This window comes from Antennarius striatus, chromosome 18, assembly GCF_040054535.1.
Source record: "Antennarius striatus isolate MH-2024 chromosome 18, ASM4005453v1, whole genome shotgun sequence".
Taxonomy (NCBI): domain Eukaryota; kingdom Metazoa; phylum Chordata; class Actinopteri; order Lophiiformes; family Antennariidae; genus Antennarius; species Antennarius striatus.
Genome location: NC_090793.1, coordinates 255,001 through 275,905, shown reverse-complemented (window position 1 = coordinate 275,905; position 20,905 = coordinate 255,001). Strand labels below are relative to the sequence as shown.

Here is a 20,905-nt window from a genome sequence, read left to right as displayed (position 1 = left end):
CTAGCATCGCTGCTCCCTCCCAACAAAACGGCCCCCATGGGTCCAGATCAGCCCCCATGGCTCCAGATCAGCCCCCATGGCTCCAGATCAGCCCCCATGGCTCCAGATCAGCCCCCATGGCTCCAGATCAGCGCCCCCCATCTGGTCACACGTCTGGCGTCATCATCACAGCGGCGCTCGTGCTGCTCGGATTCCAGCAAACGGACGGTTTTTTTATTCTACAGTAAAACATCCAACAGGAAGTGAACCAACGATCAGATTCTGTCTCATGATTCTGATACTGATCGGACCCTGTGATCAATAACCTGTTCAATCAGAAATCTACGTTTGAGCGTTGATCGACTCATGACTGGGTCAAACTGAGAAGACAGACAGAGGCCCCGCCCATCTATCGTGATGTCATAGAAACGTTTTTTTGTCTAACACATGACTCGTCTGAATATTGATCACGTCACAGTTTTCACCTCGTAGAAAAAACTGATCAATAATACGAAAACATTTTCGCTGCAGAAACGGTCAAAGTGTCAGAAACACAAGGGTGTGGTCAGCAAACGCTCTCACCTGATTGGTCTGTCCACAGGGACACACAGGTGGACTCAGGTGGACCCCGACCCCGTCTCCCAACACCACCCTGCTTCCTGCACGACAAGCCCCGCCCACAGAGCCCTGAAGAGGAAGCGGCTAATGGTTGACCACGAGGCCCCGCCCTCCCAGCACCCCTGGACCAGTAAGAGAGCCTTGTGGGCGGTGACCCAGAAGAACGCCCTGGTCCAGCTGCACGAGCTCCGCCCCCGCCTGCAGTACGAGGTCATGGCGCAGACCGGCCCCCCCCACGCCCCCGTGTTCTCCGTGGGGGTCCGGGTCAACGGGCTCCACTTCCAGGGCCGGGGGCCCTCAAAGAAGCAGGCAAAGCTGAGGGCAGCTCAGGGGGCCCTGCAGTCCTTCATCCAGTTCCCCAACGCCCCCCAGGCCCACGCCGCCATGGGGGGCTCCGCCCACCCCCCCACAGACTTCACAGCAGATCAGCTGGAGGTCCCTGGAGGGAACCTGGACCAGAGCAGAACTGGGGGGGTCCTGGACTGTAGACAGATCCAGTGTGAGGTCGACCCCCCCAACTCAACAGGACCAGAACACCTGGAACACCTGGAACACCTGGAACACCTGGAACACCTGAGCCCGGCGTCGCTGCTCCACCGGCTGCGACCGGGACTCCGGTACCGGTGCCTGACAGAGAAGCATCCCGGCAGGAGGAGGAGTTTCATCATGGCGGTGAGGGTGGGGGGGCGTGTCTTTGAGGGGTGTGGCCTTAGCAAGAGGCTCGCCAAGGCGCGGGCCGCCGCCGCCGTCCTGCAGTCCGTCTACAGTATCAGCCTGACCCCGGAGAGGAAGGTCGTGGAGCTCCAGGGCAGCAGAGCCCCCGACCAGCTGCCTCAGGTGAGCCTCACCTGTGCCCCCCCCAGACAGAAGCAACAGAACCTGATGCTCTCCTTCCTGCAGTTCTTTGCTGAGTCCATCCTCCAGCTGGTGATGGACAAGTACTCCAAGCTGACTCATGGCTCCGCCCCCTCGCTCGCCTGCCCCCCGGCGCTGGCGGCCATCGTCATGACGACAGGTGACGCTTTACTTCAGACCGATGGGACTGTTTGTGGGTGTGTCTGAGCTGCTGGGGGGCGCTCTCCCCCCTCTCCCTGTCCTCTCCAGGGTTGGACCTCAGGTCGGCTCAGGTTGTGACCCTGGCCACCGGATCGCGGTGTCGGGAGGCGGGTGTCGGGGACGACCGCAGCGAGGCGCTCAGCGACTGTCACGCTGAGGTCATCAGCCGCCGGGCGCTGGTCCACTTCCTGTTGGCGCAGCTGGAGCTGCTGTGGTAGGGGGACCGCTTCCTTGACTTCCTGTCTGCTCCCTTGACTTCCTGTCTGTTCCCTTGACTTCCTGTCTGTTCCCTTGACTTCCTGTCTGTTCCCTTGACTTCCTGTCTGCTCCCTTGACTTCCTGTCTGCTCCCTTGACTTCCTGTCTGCTCCCTTGACTTCCTGTCTGTTCCCTTGACTTCCTGTCTGTTCCTGATACGAGGCTGGAGAACCAATCACTGACCAGCAGAGGCGTGGCCTCATGTTGGATGTTTTGTGTCTCATGGCTGCAGGAAGCCGGCGGTCGGTGAACCGTCCATCTTCGTCCCGACGCCACCTCAAGGCGGGGGCGTGTTCAGACTGAGGGGCGGAGTCCTCTTCCACATGTATGTCAGCTCGTCTCCGTGTGGAGACGCCCGACTCAACTGTCCATACGAGAGGACGAGAACATGTGAGGACAACACGTTCAAACCGGTTCAGACCAGTTATATCCAGTTCAGATCGGCTCAAACCGGTTCAGGGTTAGGGTTGGGGGGCTGGTCCTAAGCCTTCTCCTCTGTCTCAGGTCCTGTTGGGGGGGTCCGCTGTCGCCTCCGGGTGAAGGTGGGCGGAGGGGAGGGGACACTGCCCCTCACAGCACTGACAGCCAATCACAGGAGGGACAGATGCATCCTGGGAGGACGCTCCATGTCCTGCACCGACAAGATGGCCAAGTGAGTTCCAGCTCCACCTTCACCATGTGGCTCAGCCTATCAGAACGCTCGATTCCATCCCGAACAGATCGGATCAGATATCAGATCAGATGTCAGATCAGAAGTCAGATCAGATGTCAGATCAGATGTCAGATCAGATATCAGATCAGATGTCAGATCAGATGTCAGATCAGATATAAGATCAGATGTCAGATCAGATGTCAGATCAGATGTCAGATCAGATATCAGATCAGATGTCAGATCAGATATCAGATCAGATCAGATGTCAGATCTGATATCAGATCAGATGTCAGATCAGATGTCAGATCAGATGTCAGTTTAGATGTCACACCCCCTGCTGGCTGTCTAGGTTGGTGTTGGATCAGTCGGGGGCGGAGTCTAGCCAGATGAATGCGGGTCAGACCCCTGGGGGACCTGGGGGGGCGCTCCTCGACCTGACTGCCTCTTGTCCCCACAGGTGGAGCGTGGTGGGGCTGCAGGGGGCGCTGCTGTCCCACCTGGTGGAGCCGGTCTACCTGCACAGCCTGACGGTGGCGACACTGAGCCACACGGGTCACCTGGGGAGGGCGTTGGCCCGCCGCCTGGCCCCCGTCACACACCTGCCCCGCCCGTACCGACGCCAGCGGCTGCTGCTTGGCTGTAGGTCCACAGGCCACGCCCACCCGTATGAGCTAGCCCAGTAGGCTGAGTAGAGTGATGCATTATGGGTAAACTAGAGGGTGGAGTTTAGAATGGATTCTAAACGCACATCTGAACTCCTCCTCCTCCACTCACCTGTTGGCCACGCCCCCTCAGGTCTGAGTGGCGTTCGCCCGGCGGGAAAGTCGCCCGACGTCAGCGTGAACTGGAGCCGCGGCGACGGCGGCCTGGAGGAGGTCAGCAGCGCCACGGGACAGCAGAGCGCCACGGGGGGGCCGTCACGCCTCTGCAGGAGCCGCACCTTCAGCCGCTGGAGGGGGCTCCAGCGCCAGGTGGGGGGCAGGAGGGTGGGGGGGCAGGTGGGTTCTATTTGGCTCCGCCTCCACTGACAGCTAACCCTGCTGTGTTCCAGGCGAGGGGTGTCGACGCCCCTCCAGGGACGTATTCTCAATCCAAGATGGCCGCCGGACGCTACCAGAGGGCGACTCAGCGTTTTGTCATCGCCCAGGAGCGGGGGGGGCTGGGGGCGTGGTGCAGGAAGCCCCCAGAACTGGGTCAGACCCCCAGCACCAGCAGGTGACCCTGGGGGCGGAGCCCCACAGGTGTGTTTGAGGGGGTGGAGCCCCACGGGTGTGTTTTAGGGTGGGGGGGTGGAGCTTAGAGCCACGCAGGTGTTTGTTGTTGTTCTGGTTTCCATGACAACCAAACCTTTCCGTTTCGTTCTGGTCTTCCTGTTGACCTGTGGAGACGGTGTCATTTTCCTGCCCTGCTGGGGCCACACCGCCCCCCGGTGGGGGTACGGGGTCCCTACAGCAGTGTGTTGTGTTCCTGACCTGATTGGTTCTCTACTCATGAAGTTGATGCTGGTGAACGTTTGGTGGAATCGTCATGGTGACTGAACTGTTCTGGAGCAGCAGAACCGTCTGGACCTCCAGAGTGATGACATCACCGGGTCTGTCTGGACGGCAGCACGTTGTTCGATACTACCCCAAGTTGTTTCATGTTTGTTGTGGTTTTTTATTGATTCATGTTTATTGTTTTATTTTATTTATTTTTTGGTGTTTGTTCCACCCAGCGCTGTGATTGGTTCCTCTTCAGTCTGAGGTTTCCTGACTCGATGGTGCCTCCATCAGCTGACTGAAGGAACTACAGGTGTGGCGTCCAAATGCGTTTCGAACACGAGGTAACCTCGCGCTGTGATTGGCCCGCGGGCCAGACTTTGGCCACGTCTTGTTGTGAGAACAAGACAACACGCAAAATCTGATCACGCGTCCCGTTACCGACCAGGAGCCCCCGTACCGGGAGCCCCCGTACCGGGAGCCCCCGCACCGGGTTCTCATCCCACTGGACAAAACGGGCTCTGCGCTCTGATTGGACATGAAATCATTTCTTTATTACCATCAACTTCAGGATCAAACAACCACAGAGACACCCCGTGCCCCCCCCCAGTCAGCGGCTACCGGTGGTCGGCGGTCCCCGCCTTCCTCTTCCCGGCCAGCAGGTGTTTGGGCTTCAGGTCGAACACGTGGCGGTCGGCCTCGCCCTTCTTCCCCTGGCGGTTCATCCCCCGCTGGGAGCTCTTCATCATCCGCTTGGCCTTCCTCACCATCTGGGGGGAGAGAGACGCCGTCAGGCTGGGGGGGGGGTCGTCTGGGTCACGTGACCCCGGTGTTGGGGAAACAGCTAACACGAGCGGTACCGGTGGGGCGTGGCATCAACGCTAGCCAATCACATACCTTGGCGTCCCGTAAGCCAGACTGGTCTCGGGGGGGGCGGGACGCGCTCTGGCTGCGGGTCCTGGAGGTGGGCGGAGCCGAGACTTCACGCTTCCGTTTCCTAGTAACACTTCTGGAGCGTCTGGCCTGTTGGGCGTAGTGACTCTAGAGAAACAGGAAGCTGGTTCAGACACTTCCTGTTTGACTCAGGATGGAGGGAAAACAAACAAACAAACAGGGACTGATGTTACCATGGAAACAAAGCCCAAACTCACATTGTCCTTGTTGCTCATGTCCAGACCCAGATCCCCCATCTGCCCCTCCAGCTGCTTCCTGTCCACCTGTCAGAGGAACAGCCCACAGGGGGGTCAGAGGAACAGCCCACAGGGGGGTCATAGGAACAGCCCACAGGGGGGTCAGAGGAACAGCCCAGAGGGGGGGGGGGTCAGAGGAGCAGCCCACAGGGGGGTCATAGGAACAGCCCACAGGGGGGTCAGAGGAGCAGCCCACAGGGGGGTCATAGGAACAGCCCACAGGGGGGTCAGAGGAGCAGCCCACAGGGGGGTCAGAGGAACAGCCCACAGGGGGGTCAGAGGAACAGCCCACAGGGGGGTTCATGCCTCCCCAGCTGCCTCCTCAGCCAATGGCGTGCAGCGCTCACCTTGGAGGCGGTGCGGGGCATGCGGGGGCCGTGGACGTCCTTCTCCTTGGACTCCAGCACCAGCAGCTGCTTCCTGTCTCGGATCTGATTGGCCAGGAGGCGGATCTCCTGCATCTCCTCGTCCTCGCTGTCGTCTGAGTCGTACTCGCCTGCGCGCTCCTTTAGCTCCTCCTCCTTCTCCAGCTCCTCCAGTTTCTGTGAACAGGGGGTGGAGACTCTGCTGATCAGAGGACCAATCCTGAGGCCTGAAAGCGTGGAGGCGGTCGCCATGGCGACAGCAGCTCACCCTCATGATGTCGGGGTCGATGTAGTCGGCGATGTTGTGCCCCTCCCACACCTCAGGGATCTTATCGTGCTTCTCGTCCGCATTCATCAGGTCCCAGTACTCTGAAACAGGAAGTGATGTCACACAGTGATGTCACACACGCTCACACAGGTGATGACATCACGTCTTACTCTGCAGGTCCAGGAAGTAGTCGTCTCCCTGCTCCAGCTCCAGGTCTCGCTCCTGCAACAGAGGAACGTCACTCCACTGACCTCCACCCCCGACCAATCAGAAGCTCCGCCACACGTACCGTCCTGCGTTTGGGCGTGTCCACCTCCATGGCCTTCCTGCGCGTCAGCGCTCCTTCTGGGATGAACGGAGGTCTCTCCTGGAAAGACAGGAAGGTTATGGACTCAAACAGGAAGTCCAGCCTCCCGGACCCCCTGGTCCTCCCGGACCCCCTGGTCCTCCCGGACCCCCTGGTCCTCCCGGACCCCCTGGTCCTCCCGGACCCCCTGGTCCTCCCGGACCCCCTGGTCCTCCCGGACCCTCTGGACTTACCTTCTCGTCCCTCCTGGTGGGCAGGGCGAGGTGCAGCCGGTTGAGAACGTCGTGGACTTTCTTGCCCTTCATCTTGGTCTCCACACGGTTGGCGAGGAGCCGGTCACAGGCCTGACAATCATCAAAATCATCATCATCATCATCATCCCCATCATCCCCCCAGGCAGTGTCCCCCCTCACCTCAGCTTTGACCTGCATCACCCCCTCCTCCGTCAGGGTGCTGGTCTCCACCACGGGGATCCCCTCAGCAGACAGATCTGCAAACATTTTCTGACAGACAGGTGGAGCCTTGAGCACCTGATCAGCCCCGCCCTCCTGACCCGCCCCCATACACAGCCACGAGGGGCAGCTGTGGTCCAGCCCCACGGGAAGGAGGCCACGCCCACCTGGTTCTCCTCTGACAGCTCGCTGATCTTCTTCACGTCACATTTGTTGGCCACAACGATGAGAGGCTGCAGGGAGACACCAGAGACCGATCAATACCATCAATCTGATCAATACCATCAATCTGATCAACACCATCAATCTGATCAATCCCATCAATCTGATCAACACCATCAATCTGATCAATCCCATCAATCCCTGGGTGCTGACATTCAACCATGCCCCCCCCATGGAAAGAGTCGCATCCATTACGGTACAATTGTTGGGATTTTTCCTGGTTTTCTTCTGCATCTTTATCCGTACTGTCCACAGTAATATGTGTATTAATATGTGTATTAATATGTGTATTAATATGTGTATTAATATGTGTATTAATATGTGTATTAATATGTGTAGTAATATGTGTATTAATATGTGTAGTAATATGTGTATTAATATGTGTATTAATATGTGTATTAATATGTGTAGTAATATGTGTATTAATATGTGTAGTAATATGTGTATTAATATGTGTATTAATATGTGTATTAATATGTGTATTAATATGTGTATTAATATGTGTATTAATATGTGTAGTAATATGTGTATTAATATGTGTAGTAATATGTGTATTAATATGTGTATTAATATGTGTATTAATATGTGTATTAATATGTGTAGTAATATGTGTATTAATATGTGTAGTAATATGTGTATTAATATGTGTAGTAATATGTGTATTAATATGTGTATTAATATGTGTAGTAATGTGTAGTAATATGTGTATTAATATGTGTAGTAATGTGTAGTAATATGTGTATTAATATCTGCAGTAATATCTGTAGTAATATCTGTAGTAATATCTATAATAATATCTGTAGTAATATCTGTAGTAATATCTATAATAATATCTGCAGTAATACCTGCTAACCTTGTTGGCGAACAGCGGTCGGATGCTAACGTTGTTGCGGTCGGATGCTAACCTTGTTGGCGAACAGCGGTCGGATGCTAACGTTGTTGCGGTCGGATGCTAACCTTGTTGGCGAACAGCGGTCGGATGCTAACCTTGTTGGCGAACAGCGGTCGGATGCTAACGTTGTTGCGGTTGGATGCTAACCTTGTTGGCGAACAGCGGTCGGATGCTAACCTTGTTGGCGAACAGCGGTCGGATGCTAACGTTGTTGCGGTCGGATGCTAACCTTGTTGGCGAACAGCGGTCGGATGCTAACGTTGTTGCGGTCGGATGCTAACCTTGTTGGCGAACAGCGGTCGGATGCTAACCTTGTTGGCGAACAGCGGTCGGATGCTAACGTTGTTGGCGAACAGCGGTCGGATGCTAACCTTGTTGGCGAACAGCGGTCGGATGCTAACCTTGTTGGCGAACAGCGGTCGGATGCTAACCTTGTTGGCGAACAGCGGTCGGATGCTAACCTTGTTGGCGAACAGCGGTCGGATGCTAACCTTGTTGGCGAACAGCGGTCGGATGCTAACCTTGTTGGCGAACAGCGGTCGGATGCTGTTGAACAGCTGCAGCTGCTGGGGGAGGGCGTGGCCACACTGCTCGGACACGTCCATCACGAAGAGGACGGCGGCGCGCAGGTGAGCCAGCGCCGTGATGGCCTGCATCTCGATGGTGTTCCGCTCCTCTAGGGGGTGGTCCAGGATGCCGGGGGTGTCCACCACCTGGGGGGGGGACGTGTCAGTGACGGGTCCGTGTGATGAAACGTGTGACCACCCATGTGACCGGTGTGACCCTCACCTGCCAGCGCAGGTACCTGTAGTCCATGTGACCCACGAACAGAGACTTGGTGGTGAAGGCGTAGGGCTGGACGTCCACGTCTGCTCTGGTCACCTGACAGGAAGAGACCAACAGCACGTCAGCAGGAAGTCCACCAGAGAAGAACCTGCCCCCCTAGCCCTGTTTCAGACCCGCCCCTTCAGCCGTGCTTCAGCTCACCTTGTTGATGAAGCTGGACTTGCCCACGTTGGGGTACCCACAGAGCAGCAGGGTCCGGGTGTTGGGGTCGATGCTGGGCAGACGGGACAGATGCTGGCGGACTGTTGGACCAGAACAGAACACGTTGCCATGACGACCCTGTGGGGACACATCAGGAGGATGCTGGGTCCGATGCGGTCCTTACCCTGTTCCAGGTACTCCAGGCTGGACTTCTGCCGCTTCAGGATGGTGCACATCCGGCCCAGAGCGGCCCGCTTCAGCTGCTTGCAGCGGTACAGAGAGTCTCCGTACTTCATCAGACGCACGTAGTCCTTAGCAACACTGGGGAGGAAACACGTCTGTCAGGGGCGGGGGCTTTAGGGGGCACCACACCGCAGGAGTAGGGCTTTAGGGGGCACTACTGAATGAACTTGTTGGGGTTTTAGATGGTTCTGACTGGACTTATTTGGGATCTAGGCGGTTCTGACTGGACTTGTTGGGGTTCTGAGCGGTTTTGACTGGACTTACTTGTCGATGAGGTTCTTGGCGGTGCTGATCTGACCCAGGGCCAGCTTGTAGTGGTCCTTGTCATAGAGCACGTTCATCAGGTCGGCGTAGAACGGGTGGATGTCCTGAGGGGAAAGGGACACAGCGTTATGACACACTTGGGGCGGGCCCGTGGTTCTTGGAGCGGTTCTGGCGGTACTCACGTCCAGCTTGGGGAAGTCGCTCAGGATCTGGGCCAGCCGGTCGTGGTAGTTCTGCTGGGTGAACTTGACCTTGCGCATGTAGAAGTGTCGGATGCGGTGGATCTGGTAGTGCTTGTGGATCACGGTCGGCGTCTTCCGCTGCGTCTTGGACAGCGTGATGTCGATGAACTCCTGCAGCCACAAGGGGACGGCGTTCAGGCCAAACCGGACCGGAACCACCAGCGCCTGAATAACCAGCCCCCAACCCATCAGCCCCCCGATATGATTGGCCCAGAACCACAAGCCCCCCCATCACTGGTTTACATGACCCATCTGATATCTGATCTTTGGTCCAGCATCTGATCTGAGATCAACTCATGAAACATCAAAGAGCTAACGTTCACGTGACCTTTTTTAATGAGAAGCCGATTAAACGTGATCAATACGTCCTGATCAATAACTCTGTCCTTTAATATCGAGCAAATATATCGACAAACAGCTCGTCTTTTCTCCCAGTGACGTCACGCGTCGTTCTGAGTTTAGCATTAAATATCTAACGTTAATGACGTCACTCATTCCCGGAGCCGGTAAAAGTTGTCCCAGTGGTAATCAGACCGATCTGGACCCGCTCCGGGTCCCGGTCCCGGACCGTCTCCACACGTGTTTTCCTCCTCCATGTTCTTCCTTCTCCTTCGTCGTTTTAACCCGAAACGACTCGAGCCGGACCGGAACCCGGTGACCCGCCCGCCAGCCGAACCGGACCTACCTTGGCGGTCGGAACCACCATGATCTTCTTGAAGTTGTACAGGGCCATGTTGACGCCACGCGCCGAGCTCCACCGACCACACGGGAAAGGAAGACGGTGACTTCCGGTGCCAACCGGAAGACACGAGAAAATCTCTGAGCGTGTTTCCGGATCCGCAAAGCGCCGCCTGCGTCCGAACGCAGACGTGTGTGTTTGTGTGTGTGCGTGTGTGTGCGTGTGTGTGTGGGGTTATTATTACAGTATATAAAATACAATAAATAAATTAAATTAAATAAACTCGAGTGGATAAATAATCTCCATAAGGATAAATAAATTATTTCCTTATTTCATTATTTATTCTTCTCTGCTAGAGTTTTATGAATAAATACACTCATCACTGATTTGTGTTATTTTATTATAATTTTAACAGGACTAGTTTTTGCTTCGGTGACGGGCTGAACTTATCTGATGTTATTTATGTGGCCGGAAGTCGCCTCTGAACCCGGAACTACTACGTCTCCATATTTGTTGTGATTCGCGGTGATATGAAACAAACCAATCAGTGATCGCAAATCCAGGCACGTCACACCCGCCCTCACGGATCACGAGTCGGTCCGTGTGTGCCCAAACGGTCCCATTGACCAATCAGAACTGCCCGCCGGGAGAGGGAGGCGGGACTCGAGCCTGTGTGACAGTCACTGCACCAGAGAGCAGGAAACAGACAGACGTCTCACTCTGGTGGCGGAACGGCGGCTCGCCTTTACCTGCTGGGTCCCGCCTACTACAGGACGGTCTCAGGTGAGTTCATTTAAAACTCACCTGAGGAGCAGATTGTTTTTAAGAAAACTATTTTATAACTTTATTACAAAACATAACGTAAAGGTAAAGCGAGGCTGTGTTTCATCAAACAGAAAAAAACGGATTTAATTTACAGAGCCTGTTCATCACTGGAAGAAGCGTTCAACTTCTAGTTCACAATTATTTTATTTTTGTGGTTATAATTTTATGCCAGTTGACTATTGTTGTTAATTATCAGTACTTTAAAAGCCCACATCTCATTTAACACACCGTGTTCCCTGTTGTCATATCTGACATGATCAATGTGACTCAGTTCATTGAATTTCAACACAATAACAGTTTACTGATGACAAATGCAAAGTTTGCATGTCAGAGGATAAACTGCTGCATATCAGTGGTGTCAAGTAACCAAGTTCACCACCACAGTCCTTTCATCTACCGTATAGGATTTACCCTCTGTGTAATTCTTTACTATTTCAGTGGCAAATGTATGCACTAATATTGACTAATCAGTTGGAAGGATATGACATCTTTAGTTTGTTGTTACTCTGTAAATTATAATCTTAAAAGTTATAAAGCTTTTTAAGGATTAAACTGGTTCAATAATGTCATCCACAACCAACTGCAACAATAGAAAATACGAGTACATATTTTAATAAATACTGTATTTCTTTTATCAGGAGTGGAGGGCTGGAATAAGTCAATTAGTGGTCTGTCTCCAAACACTGAGTTAACTTTGTTGTGTGTGGTTTTAGACCCTTATTAGTGTGTAGGTTTGTGTGTTTTATTCCCCTTATTTAGTCGTGTTAAACGTTTGGCAGCATGTTTTTGTGCAGAGTGGGCCGTCCTCATATACATATGATCTTTGAGCTCCGCTCGAAAGGGAAAGGAAACGGCGACTTCTCCATTCCGATCCCTCCTGTGATCTGTAGCGAGTGTCGGATCGATCGAAGTCCAGAGACCAGACCCGTCCACCTCCTGGATTCTCAGGCTTCCCCCTCGTCTTTCCAGCCGCCCACCCGTGGACTCTGCCTGTAACCGTGAGGAATCTGCTCCGTGTCAAATTTCAGGCACCAGATTTTCGGAGTCCGGCTGCACTAAGTTCACCAGCTAGCATCCAGGCTCGGCTAGCTCAGAGCTAACTAGCTTAGCGCGAACTAGCTTAAAGCTAACTAGCTCAGAGCTAACTAGCTCAGAGGCTAGCGGGCTGACTAGTCGCTGGTCGGGAAACGTTCCGAGCTCGTCGGTTCTCCGAGGACACCCCTTGACCCCTGACGGCTGTCCGTGGGCCGGTCCGCTTTTGGGCTAGCGTGCTAACTAGCCTGCTAGCTAACACCCTGCGTATTTAGCCTGGAAGCCGGAGCGAGGCCTCAGCCCAGCGACCCGCCGCTGCCCGACCGCCCCCCGCAGCCAGAGCACCGCTACGCACCAAGAGCTGACCGGTGAGTGACCGCCGCCCGGTAAGTCCTACCGGGCCGGTAACCCAGGGCCGGTAACCCGCGGCTAGCGCAGTGTAAAGTCATCACCAGTTAGCATGTGAGGTTAGCCTACATGCTAATGGGAGGGCGGGGCCTCGAGCACTACGCCGGAGGTCGCCATCTTTCATTGGACGCTGCTGCTAGCCGGCTAGCGGCTAACGGGACACGGCTGCTGCCTGTTCAGTCCGTGGACGGCTGGACCGGCCGGTAGTGGCTCCGGTAAGGCCCCGACAGCCCGGTGGCCCCGGGGCGGGACGCGAGCCGCGGTCCTTCCGGCTGTGTCAGCGACTAGAGGCGCTGCATTGCGTCTGTCCGGGGGAGTGTGTGTGTGTGTGTGTGTGTGTGTGTGTGTGTGTGTGTGTGTGTGTGTGTGAGAGAGAGAGAGAGAGAGAGAGGGATGATGGAGATCAGCCTTAGTCCTACGGTCACCGACAACAACCGGTGATCAGCTTCCACCCTAAAAGTAAACCGGGAGCTCCCGTTACGTTTCCCCGGTGGTTCAAGTCCAGCCTCGACCTGGTCAGTCTGATTGTAAAGGCTTCAGGAGTTAAGACGGAGTTAAGACGGAGTTAAGACGGAGTTAAGACGGAGTTAAGACGGAGTTAAGACGGAGTTAAGACGGAGCTAGTAGAGTTCAGAGCCAAAACAGTTAATAGAGTTAAAATAGTTAAAACAAGATAGTACAGAGTTAAAACAGTTAAAAGTACGTTCTGTTTTAACTCAGTCCTCTTTTAACTCTATCTCCAGGGGTTAATGTTAGGAACCAACCAATGACTGGAGCCCTCAGTGATGTCAGAACCTTGTAGTCACATGACTGACTTCTGCGTGATGGAGATCCACTAACTAACCCTCAGCTAGCGCACAGGCACAGGAAGCAGCTGTTGATGCTCCTGATGGAGGTGTTTTGATGAAGGACTCAAACTCACTTCATAGATGGGAGTCTGTGGGTCAAAGGTCACCAGTAAGGCCACGCCTTCCAGTTCTGCTTGCTATGAACACAGTGACCCCATTGTTGGGCCGACGACAGCTCTACAGGCGGGACAGGACGGGGTTTGAGTTGGAGGCTCCGCCCCCCATGAGATCACCAATAATAATAATAATAATCCTGTAATCCTGTATCGACTCCACAGGGAGACGACGCTTTCCACTTTAGTGTCAGGCGTGTGTATTGTATCGTACAGGCCTGTACACACACACACACACACACACACACACACACACACACACACACCCACACCTACCTGTGTGTGGTGGCGGGGGTCGTGGCTCCAGGAGAACAGGTGGAACGGGTTCGGCTGCATTTTGAGCAGATGAACAAAATCAATCACCAGACAAATGTAACAGTAATCAGATTACAGTTCAGGTTCCATTTTTTCGAGAGTTGTGGGCGTACAGAGTACCGCCCCACACAGGCCCCACACGGCCCCACACAGCCCCACACGGGTCCACACGGGTCCACACGGGCCCCACACAGGTCCACACGGGCCCCACACGGGCCCCACACAGGTCCACATGGGCCCCACACAGGTCCACACGGGTCCACACGGGCCCCACACAGCCCCACACGGGCCCCACACAGCCCCACACGGGCCCCACACAGGTCCACACGGGCCCCACACAGGTCCACACGGGTCCACACGGGCCCAACACAGGCCCCACACAGGTCCACACGGGTCCACACGAGCCCCACACAGGTCCACACGGGTCCACACGGGCCCCACACAGGTCCACACGGGTCCACACGGGCCCCACACAGGTCCACACAGGTCCACACGGGCTCCACACAGGTCCACACGGGTCCACACGGGCCCCACATGGGCCCCACACAGGTCCACACGGGCCCCACACAGGTCCACACGGGTCCACACGGGCCCAACACGGGCCCCACACAGGTCCACACGGGCCCCACACGGGTCCACACGGGCCCCACACGGGGTCCACACGGACCCCACACGGGCCCCACATGGAACCCCCACATCCCCACACGGGTCCACACGGGCCCCACACAGCCCCACACGGGCCCCACACGGGTCCACAGGACACCTTCAGGCCATCGGATCCTGGACACGTGTGTGTGTGTGTGTGTGTGTGAGAGATGGTGTCTAACTCTGCCCCCGCCCCCCAGCCTCCTTGGTGGGCGTCTTCTCCCTGAGGAGCCAATCAGCAGACGGCTCATGACTTCAGACCAGGACACCAAAGTCGTAGCTGAACCCCAGGAGCAGCCGGTGCAGGAGAACAACGCCCCATTGGTGAGTGGACACGCCCACACGCCGGGTGGGACACGCCCACCCCCCACACCCCCGGCACAAGCTTACACAACAGGGTGAGACAGGCCCGCATGGCACACGCCCATGCTCCACACGCCTGGGTTCCACACACTCTTCAAGTTGCAGCTGTGTCTGTTGCGTGTTGCTGAGTTGTGTTGTTGTTGCATGTTGCTTGTTCTCACGTTTCTCTCTGTTGCGTGTTGCATGTTCTAACATTTCACTTTGTTGTGTGTTTCTGTTGCCTGTTGCTGTTGCATGTTGTTGCGTGTTTTAATGTTTGGCTGTTCCGTGTTGAAGTTGCGTGTTGCTGTTGCATGTTGCTGTTTCATGTTCTAGTGTTCTCTCTGTTAAATGTTGCTGTTGCGTGTTGCTGTAGCGTGTTGCATGTTGCGTGTTGCTGTTGCGTGTTGCTGTAACATGTTGCGTGTTGCTGTTGCCTGTTGCTGTTGCATGTTTGTAATGTTTCGCTGTTGCGTGTTGCTGTTGCCTGTTGCTGTTGCATGTTCTAGTGTTCACTCTGTTGAATGTTGCTGTAGCGTGTTGCTGTAGCATTTTGCGTGTTGCTGTAGCGTGTTGCTGTAGCATGTTGTGACGCTGCTCTCTGTTGCATGTTGCTGTTGCCTGTTACTGTTGCATGTTCTAGTGTTCACTCTGTTGAATGCTGCTGTAGCGTGTTGCTGTAGCATGTTGTGACGCTGCTCTCTGTAGCATGTTGCTGTAGCGTGTCGCTGTTGCGTGTTGCTGTTGCCTGTTGCTGTTGCATGTTCTAGTGTTCACTCTGTTGAATGTTGCTGTAGTGTGTTGCTGTAGCATTTTGTGTGTTGCTGTAGCGTGTTGCTGTAGCATGTTGTGACGCTGCTCTCTAGCGTGTTGCTGTAGCGTGTTGCTGTAGCATGTTCTGATGCTGCTCTCTGTAGCGTGTTGCTGTAGCGTGTTGCTGTAGCATGTTGTGACGCTGCTCTCTGTAGCGTGTTGCTGTAGCGTGTTGCTGTAGCATGTTCTGACCCTTCTCTCTGTAGCATGTTGCTGTAGCGCGTTGCTGTAGCATGTTGTGACGCTGCTCTCTATAGCGTGTTGCTGTAGCATGTTCTGACGCTGCTCTCTAAGGCGTTTTGCTGTGGCGTGTTCTGACGCTGCTCTGTTCCATGTGCAGGAATCAGCCAAGGTTTCGGACCTGAACCCCAATGCGAAGGCATGGGCCACCCACATGTTTAGCCTGGACCCCAGCGCCAGCGACACCCCCAGCGCCGCCCTGCAGCCATGGAAGGAGGGCTGCCCCCCCGCCGGCCCCACCCTCCAAGGTCAGCCTCTGGACCAGAACCCAACCGGGTTCAGCCAGTGTGTGTGTGTGTGTGTGTGTGTGTGTGTGTGTGAAGTCCTGATGGGTGTGTGTGTGTGTTGTGTGTGACGAGGGTGTGGTCTGACCCAAACCCTGATGAATGGATGATGTCACTTCCTGGTTTCAGTTGGGGGGTCAGACGGAGCGTTACTGTAATACCCCCCCAGAATCCTCTGCAGGTCTTGATGTCTTTCTGTTATTGTAAATGTCATGAGACGTTGTTCATGAAGGGTTAAAGCCCCCCCCAACCACCTGCTCCAAAGGTAACGTGTGCTCTGCTCTGATTGGTTCCTTCAGGCTATGAGGCCGGTGAAGACCAGGTGCTGACCGACCCCGACGAGCCCCCACCCGCCCCCGTGATGCTGGCTGATTCGGCCCCCGCGGCCCCCATCACCCAGGAGTGCTCCGAGCCGGGCTACCCAGAATACTCCGAGCCCGGGCGCACAGGTGGGACCCTCCCTGATTGGTTGTTAGATCCTGAAGCCTCACGTTAGCGGCGCGGCTAACTGAAGCAGAGCTAACAGGAAGTAACACCTCCACCGGCTGCAATACTTCCTGTCACGTGATGGTGTGATTGGTCGGTTTGAATGTTCAGGACTGAATTGGTGAACGGCTTCCTGTTCCTTAATGTCAGGACGGTCGCCACGACAACCAAAGCAGCTACACACTAGCAGCACAAACGGTTATCTGTTACCATGGAGACGAATGTCTGGCCGCTAAGCGTGAGATAAATCTGATGAACTGGCGCCTGGTCCAGGGTGTACCCCACCAGAGGAGCATGTCGCCGTCAGACGATGGCATCCACAGTTACCCCTTTAACCTCCACACTCTCTCCTGGTGTCAGCAGGTGGGGGCCCCCAGCAAGAGACTCCCCAGGAGGGCCTGAGGGAGCACCTGAAGAAGACCCTGGAGTTCTGTCTGTCCCGGTGAGGCCCACACATGTTCCACACACAGGACGGCACACGCCTGAGGGGCGGGGTCACAACACGAGACCGACACCGCAGCTTCAGAGCCTCTCAGCAGGGTGACAGTAGACTGACCTCTGACCCCTGACCTCTCTGCCCCCCCCAGAGAGAACCTAGCCAGTGACATGTACCTGATCTCCCAGATGGACAGCGACCAGTACGTCCCCATCGTGACCGTCGCCAACCTGGACCACGTGAAGAAGATCAGCACCGACCTGGAGATGATCGTGGACATCCTGAGATGTGGGTCACCGGTGCACTGTTACTGATTATATAGGTTATCAATACGTCTGTTATTATTATGTAGGTTATCAATAGATAGATAGATACTTTAATAATCCCAGAGGAAATTGTATATATCCACTGCTCAGGCATTACATAACGATGAATACTGGATAAACACCAGGAGAAAAGGAAACACTGACACCACAGGACAGACACTACACTAACAGACACATGCAGCACTAACAGGACTTATATACTAAACTATAACTAAAATATAAACACTATAAAATTGAAAAATATAAACAGTATTAAATTAAATTAAATTAAATTACATTAAATTAAATTTAAATTAAATTAAATCCATTCAACCCCGTGCTGACCTCGCCCCCTCCCCCCCGCTCCTCCTGAGAGAGTCATTGTACCCCCTGATGGCACGGGGCATGAAGGAGGACCTCAGCCTCTCTGTGGAGGTGCTGTGTGACAGCAGTCTGTCGCTGAAGGTGCTTCTCTGCTGGGAGAAGGTGGTGTGTAGGGGGGGGGTGGTGTTGTTCATGATGGCCTTAATTTTAGACATGGTCCTGCTCTCCAGAAGCGTCTCCACAGAGTCCAGGCTCAGCCCGACCACTGAGGCCGCTCTGCGGATGAGTCTGTTCAGACGGTCCATATCTCTTTTCCTGGCCCCCCCACCCCAACACACAATGGCGTATGACAGCACACTGGAGACTACGGACTGATAGAACATGAGAAGGAGCTTAGGACAGATGTTGAAGGAGGCCAGCCTCCTCAGGAAGTACATCCTGCTCTGCCCCTTCTTGTACACACAGTCCCAGTTGAGTGACCAGTCCAGTCTGCTGTCTAGCTGCAGTCCCAGGTACTTATAGTTTCCTACCACCCCCACCTCACTGCCCTCCATGACCACTGGCTGTAGAGAGGGAGGTGCCCGCCGGAAATCCAGCACCATCTCCTTGGTCTTGGAGACGTTGAGCTGGAGCTGGTTCTGTTGGCACCACTCCACGAAGTCAGCCACCAATGCCCTGTACCCCCCCTCATACAGCCACCAATGCCCTGTACCCCCCCTCATACAGCCACCAATGCCCTGTACCCCCCCTCATCACCCTCCCGGATACATGCCACTATCGCGGTGTCATCGGAGTACTTCTGTATGTGGCATGTATCCGAGTTGTGCTTGAAGTCTAATGTGTAGAGGGTGAAGAGAATGGGGGAGAGAACGGTCCCCTGTGGCGCCCCCGTGCTGCTGGTCACCATAGAAGACAAACAGTCCCCCATACGGATTATATAGATTATCAATAAATCTGTTATTGTATAGATTAACAATAGATCTGTTATTATTATATAGATAATCTATACAATAACTGATCTATTGATAATCACTAGATCTGTTATTATATAGATTATCAATAGATTTCTTAATGGAAACTGTTTCAGTAGATTCCTGCTGCTCATTGATTAGTTGCTACTGGTCCGTGCTGACCTGTAACCCCAGTGACATGTGATTGGACCCTAACCCGTCTGTCCTCCTCCTGTCTCTGTTTCCAGCTCTCCCATTGGTCCAAGTGGACGAGAAGGGGGAAAAGGTGCGACCCAATCAGAACCGCTGCATTGTGATCCTCAGGGAGGTCCCTGAGGCCACGCCCATCCAGGTGAGTGGGCATCCATCGAGATTCAGAGTGGGTGTGGCTGACGACCTTTGACCCCACCTGTGTCATGTGACCTGTGCAGGAGGTGGAGTCTCTGTTCAAAGGCGACCACCTGCCCAGGTTTATCAACTGTGAGTTCGCCTACAACGACAACTGGTTCATCACCTTTGAGTCGGAGGCCGACGCCCAGCAGGTAACGCTGAGTCAGCAGGAGCTCAGGTGTGTGTGTCAATGGGACGGACGCCTGACAGTGTGTTGTGTCTCACAGGCGTACCAGTACCTGCGTGAGGAGGTCAAGACCTTCCAGGGGAAGCCCATAAAGGTAGAGAGCCTCCATGACCGGCTGGGGCTTGTCAGTTACCGCCAGTTACCGTCAGTTACCGCCAGTTACCGTCAGTATCCGTCAGTTACCGCCAGTTACCGTCAGTATCCGTCAGTTACCGTCAGTATCCGTCAGTTACCGCCAGTTACCGTCAGTATCCGTCAGTTACCGCCAGTATCCGTCAGTATCCGTCAGTTACCGCCAGTATCCGTCAGTATCTGTCAGTTACCACCAGTTACCGTCAGTTACCGCCAGTATCCGTCAGTATCCGTCAGTATCCGTCAGTTACCGTCAGTATCCGTCAGTTACCGCCAGTATCCGTCAGTTACCGTCAGTTACCGCCAGTATCCGTCAGTATCCGTCAGTTACCGCCAGTATCCGTCAGTATCCGTCAGTTACCGCCAGTATCCGTCAGTATCTGTCAGTATCTGTCAGTTACCGTCAGTATCCGTCAGTTACCGCCAGTATCCGTCAGTTACCGCCAGTATCCGTCAGTATCTGTCAGTATCTGTCAGTTACCGCCAGTTACCGTCAGTTACCGCCAGTATCCGTCAGTTACCGCCAGTATCCGTCAGTTACCGTCAGTATCCGTCAGTATCTGTCAGTTACCGTCAGCTACCGTCAGTTACCGCCAGTATTCGTCAGTTACCGCCAGTATCCGTCAGTTACCGCCAGTATCCGCCAGTATCTGTCAGTATCTGTCAGTTACCGTCAGTATCCGCCAGTATCCGTCAGTATCCGTCAGTTACCGCCAGTATCCGTCAGTATCCGTCAGTTACCGCCAGTATCCGTCAGTATCTGTCAGTATCTGTCAGTTACCGTCAGTATCCGTCAGTTACCGCCAGTATCCGTCAGTTACCGCCAGTATCCGTCAGTTACCGCCAGTATCCGTCAGTTACCGCCAGTATCCGTCAGTATCTGTCAGTTACCGCCAGTTACCGTCAGTTACCGCCAGTATCCGTCAGTATCTGTCAGTATCTGTCAGTTACCGCCAGTATCCGTCAGTTACCGCCAGTATCCGTCAGTTACCGCCAGTATCCGTCAGTTACCGTCAGTATCTGTCAGTTACCGTCAGTATCTGTCAGTTACCGCCAGTATCCGTCAGTTACCGCCAGTATCCGTCAGTATCTGTCAGTATCTGTCAGTTACCGCCAGTTACCGTCAGTTACCGCCAGTATCCGTCAGTTACCGCCAGTATCCGTCAGTTACCGCCAGTATCCGTCAGTATCTGTCAGTATCTGTCAGTTACCGTCAGTATCCGTCAGTTACCGCCAGTATCCGTCAGTTACCGCCAGTATCCGTCAGTATCTGTCAGTATCTGTCAGTTACCGCCAGTTACCGTCAGTTACCGCCAGTATCCGTCAGTTACCGCCAGTATCCGTCAGTTACCGCCAGTATCCGTCAGTTACCGTCAGTATCTGTCAGTTACCGTCAGTATCCATCAGTTACCGCCAGTATCCGTCAGTTACCGCCAGTATCCGTCAGTATCTGTCAGTATCCGTCAGTTACCGCCAGTATCCGTCAGTTACCGCCAGTATCCGTCAGTTACCGTCAGTATCTGTCAGTTACCGTCAGTATCCGTCAGTTACCGCCAGTATCCGTCAGTTACCGCCAGTATCCGTCAGTATCTGTCAGTATCTGTCAGTTACCGCCAGTTACCGTCAGTTACCGCCAGTATCCGTCAGTTACCGCCAGTATCCGTCAGTTAGTGTCAGTC

At 54.4% G+C, this 20,905-nt stretch overlaps 3 protein-coding genes across 3 annotated transcripts in view; 2 read left to right on the top strand and 1 right to left on the bottom strand.

The window, feature by feature from the left end:
• Positions 1–36: 36 nt before the first annotated feature.
• On the top strand, positions 37–3,781 carry LOC137612360 (double-stranded RNA-specific editase B2-like). The gene is made up of 9 exons (XM_068340854.1): positions 37–151; positions 581–1,434; positions 1,498–1,612; positions 1,702–1,867; positions 2,143–2,300; positions 2,415–2,562; positions 3,020–3,201; positions 3,358–3,533; positions 3,614–3,781. Exons 1-9 carry the CDS (start codon positions 37–39, stop codon positions 3,779–3,781), a joined length of 2,082 nt encoding a protein of 693 aa, XP_068196955.1.
• A 786-nt stretch (positions 3,782–4,567) lies between these two features.
• Positions 4,568–10,295, bottom strand: gtpbp4 (GTP binding protein 4). Its single transcript, XM_068340231.1, has 17 exons — positions 10,158–10,295; positions 9,413–9,583; positions 9,231–9,334; positions 8,908–9,044; positions 8,724–8,824; positions 8,526–8,618; positions 8,258–8,449; positions 6,790–6,855; positions 6,584–6,673; positions 6,404–6,514; positions 6,153–6,230; positions 6,034–6,085; positions 5,864–5,964; positions 5,578–5,772; positions 5,192–5,257; positions 4,938–5,081; positions 4,568–4,810 (listed from the first exon to the last, which is right to left on the bottom strand). Exons 1-17 carry the CDS (start codon positions 10,203–10,205, stop codon positions 4,658–4,660), a joined length of 1,902 nt encoding a protein of 633 aa, XP_068196332.1. The 5' UTR covers positions 10,206–10,295; the 3' UTR covers positions 4,568–4,657.
• A 1,533-nt stretch (positions 10,296–11,828) lies between these two features.
• Positions 11,829–20,905, top strand: part of LOC137612843 (la-related protein 4B-like) — a 16,134-nt gene continuing 7,057 nt past the window's right edge. Inside the window, exons 1-9 of the mRNA XM_068341575.1 lie at positions 11,829–12,376; positions 14,538–14,661; positions 15,833–15,980; positions 16,316–16,465; positions 16,866–16,944; positions 17,090–17,226; positions 18,766–18,869; positions 18,949–19,059; positions 19,135–19,188. Coding sequence (XP_068197676.1) covers positions 14,587–14,661; positions 15,833–15,980; positions 16,316–16,465; positions 16,866–16,944; positions 17,090–17,226; positions 18,766–18,869; positions 18,949–19,059; positions 19,135–19,188 — 858 coding nt within the window. The 5' untranslated portion in view covers positions 11,829–12,376; positions 14,538–14,586. The remainder of the gene's footprint in view (positions 12,377–14,537; positions 14,662–15,832; positions 15,981–16,315; positions 16,466–16,865; positions 16,945–17,089; positions 17,227–18,765; positions 18,870–18,948; positions 19,060–19,134; positions 19,189–20,905) is intronic.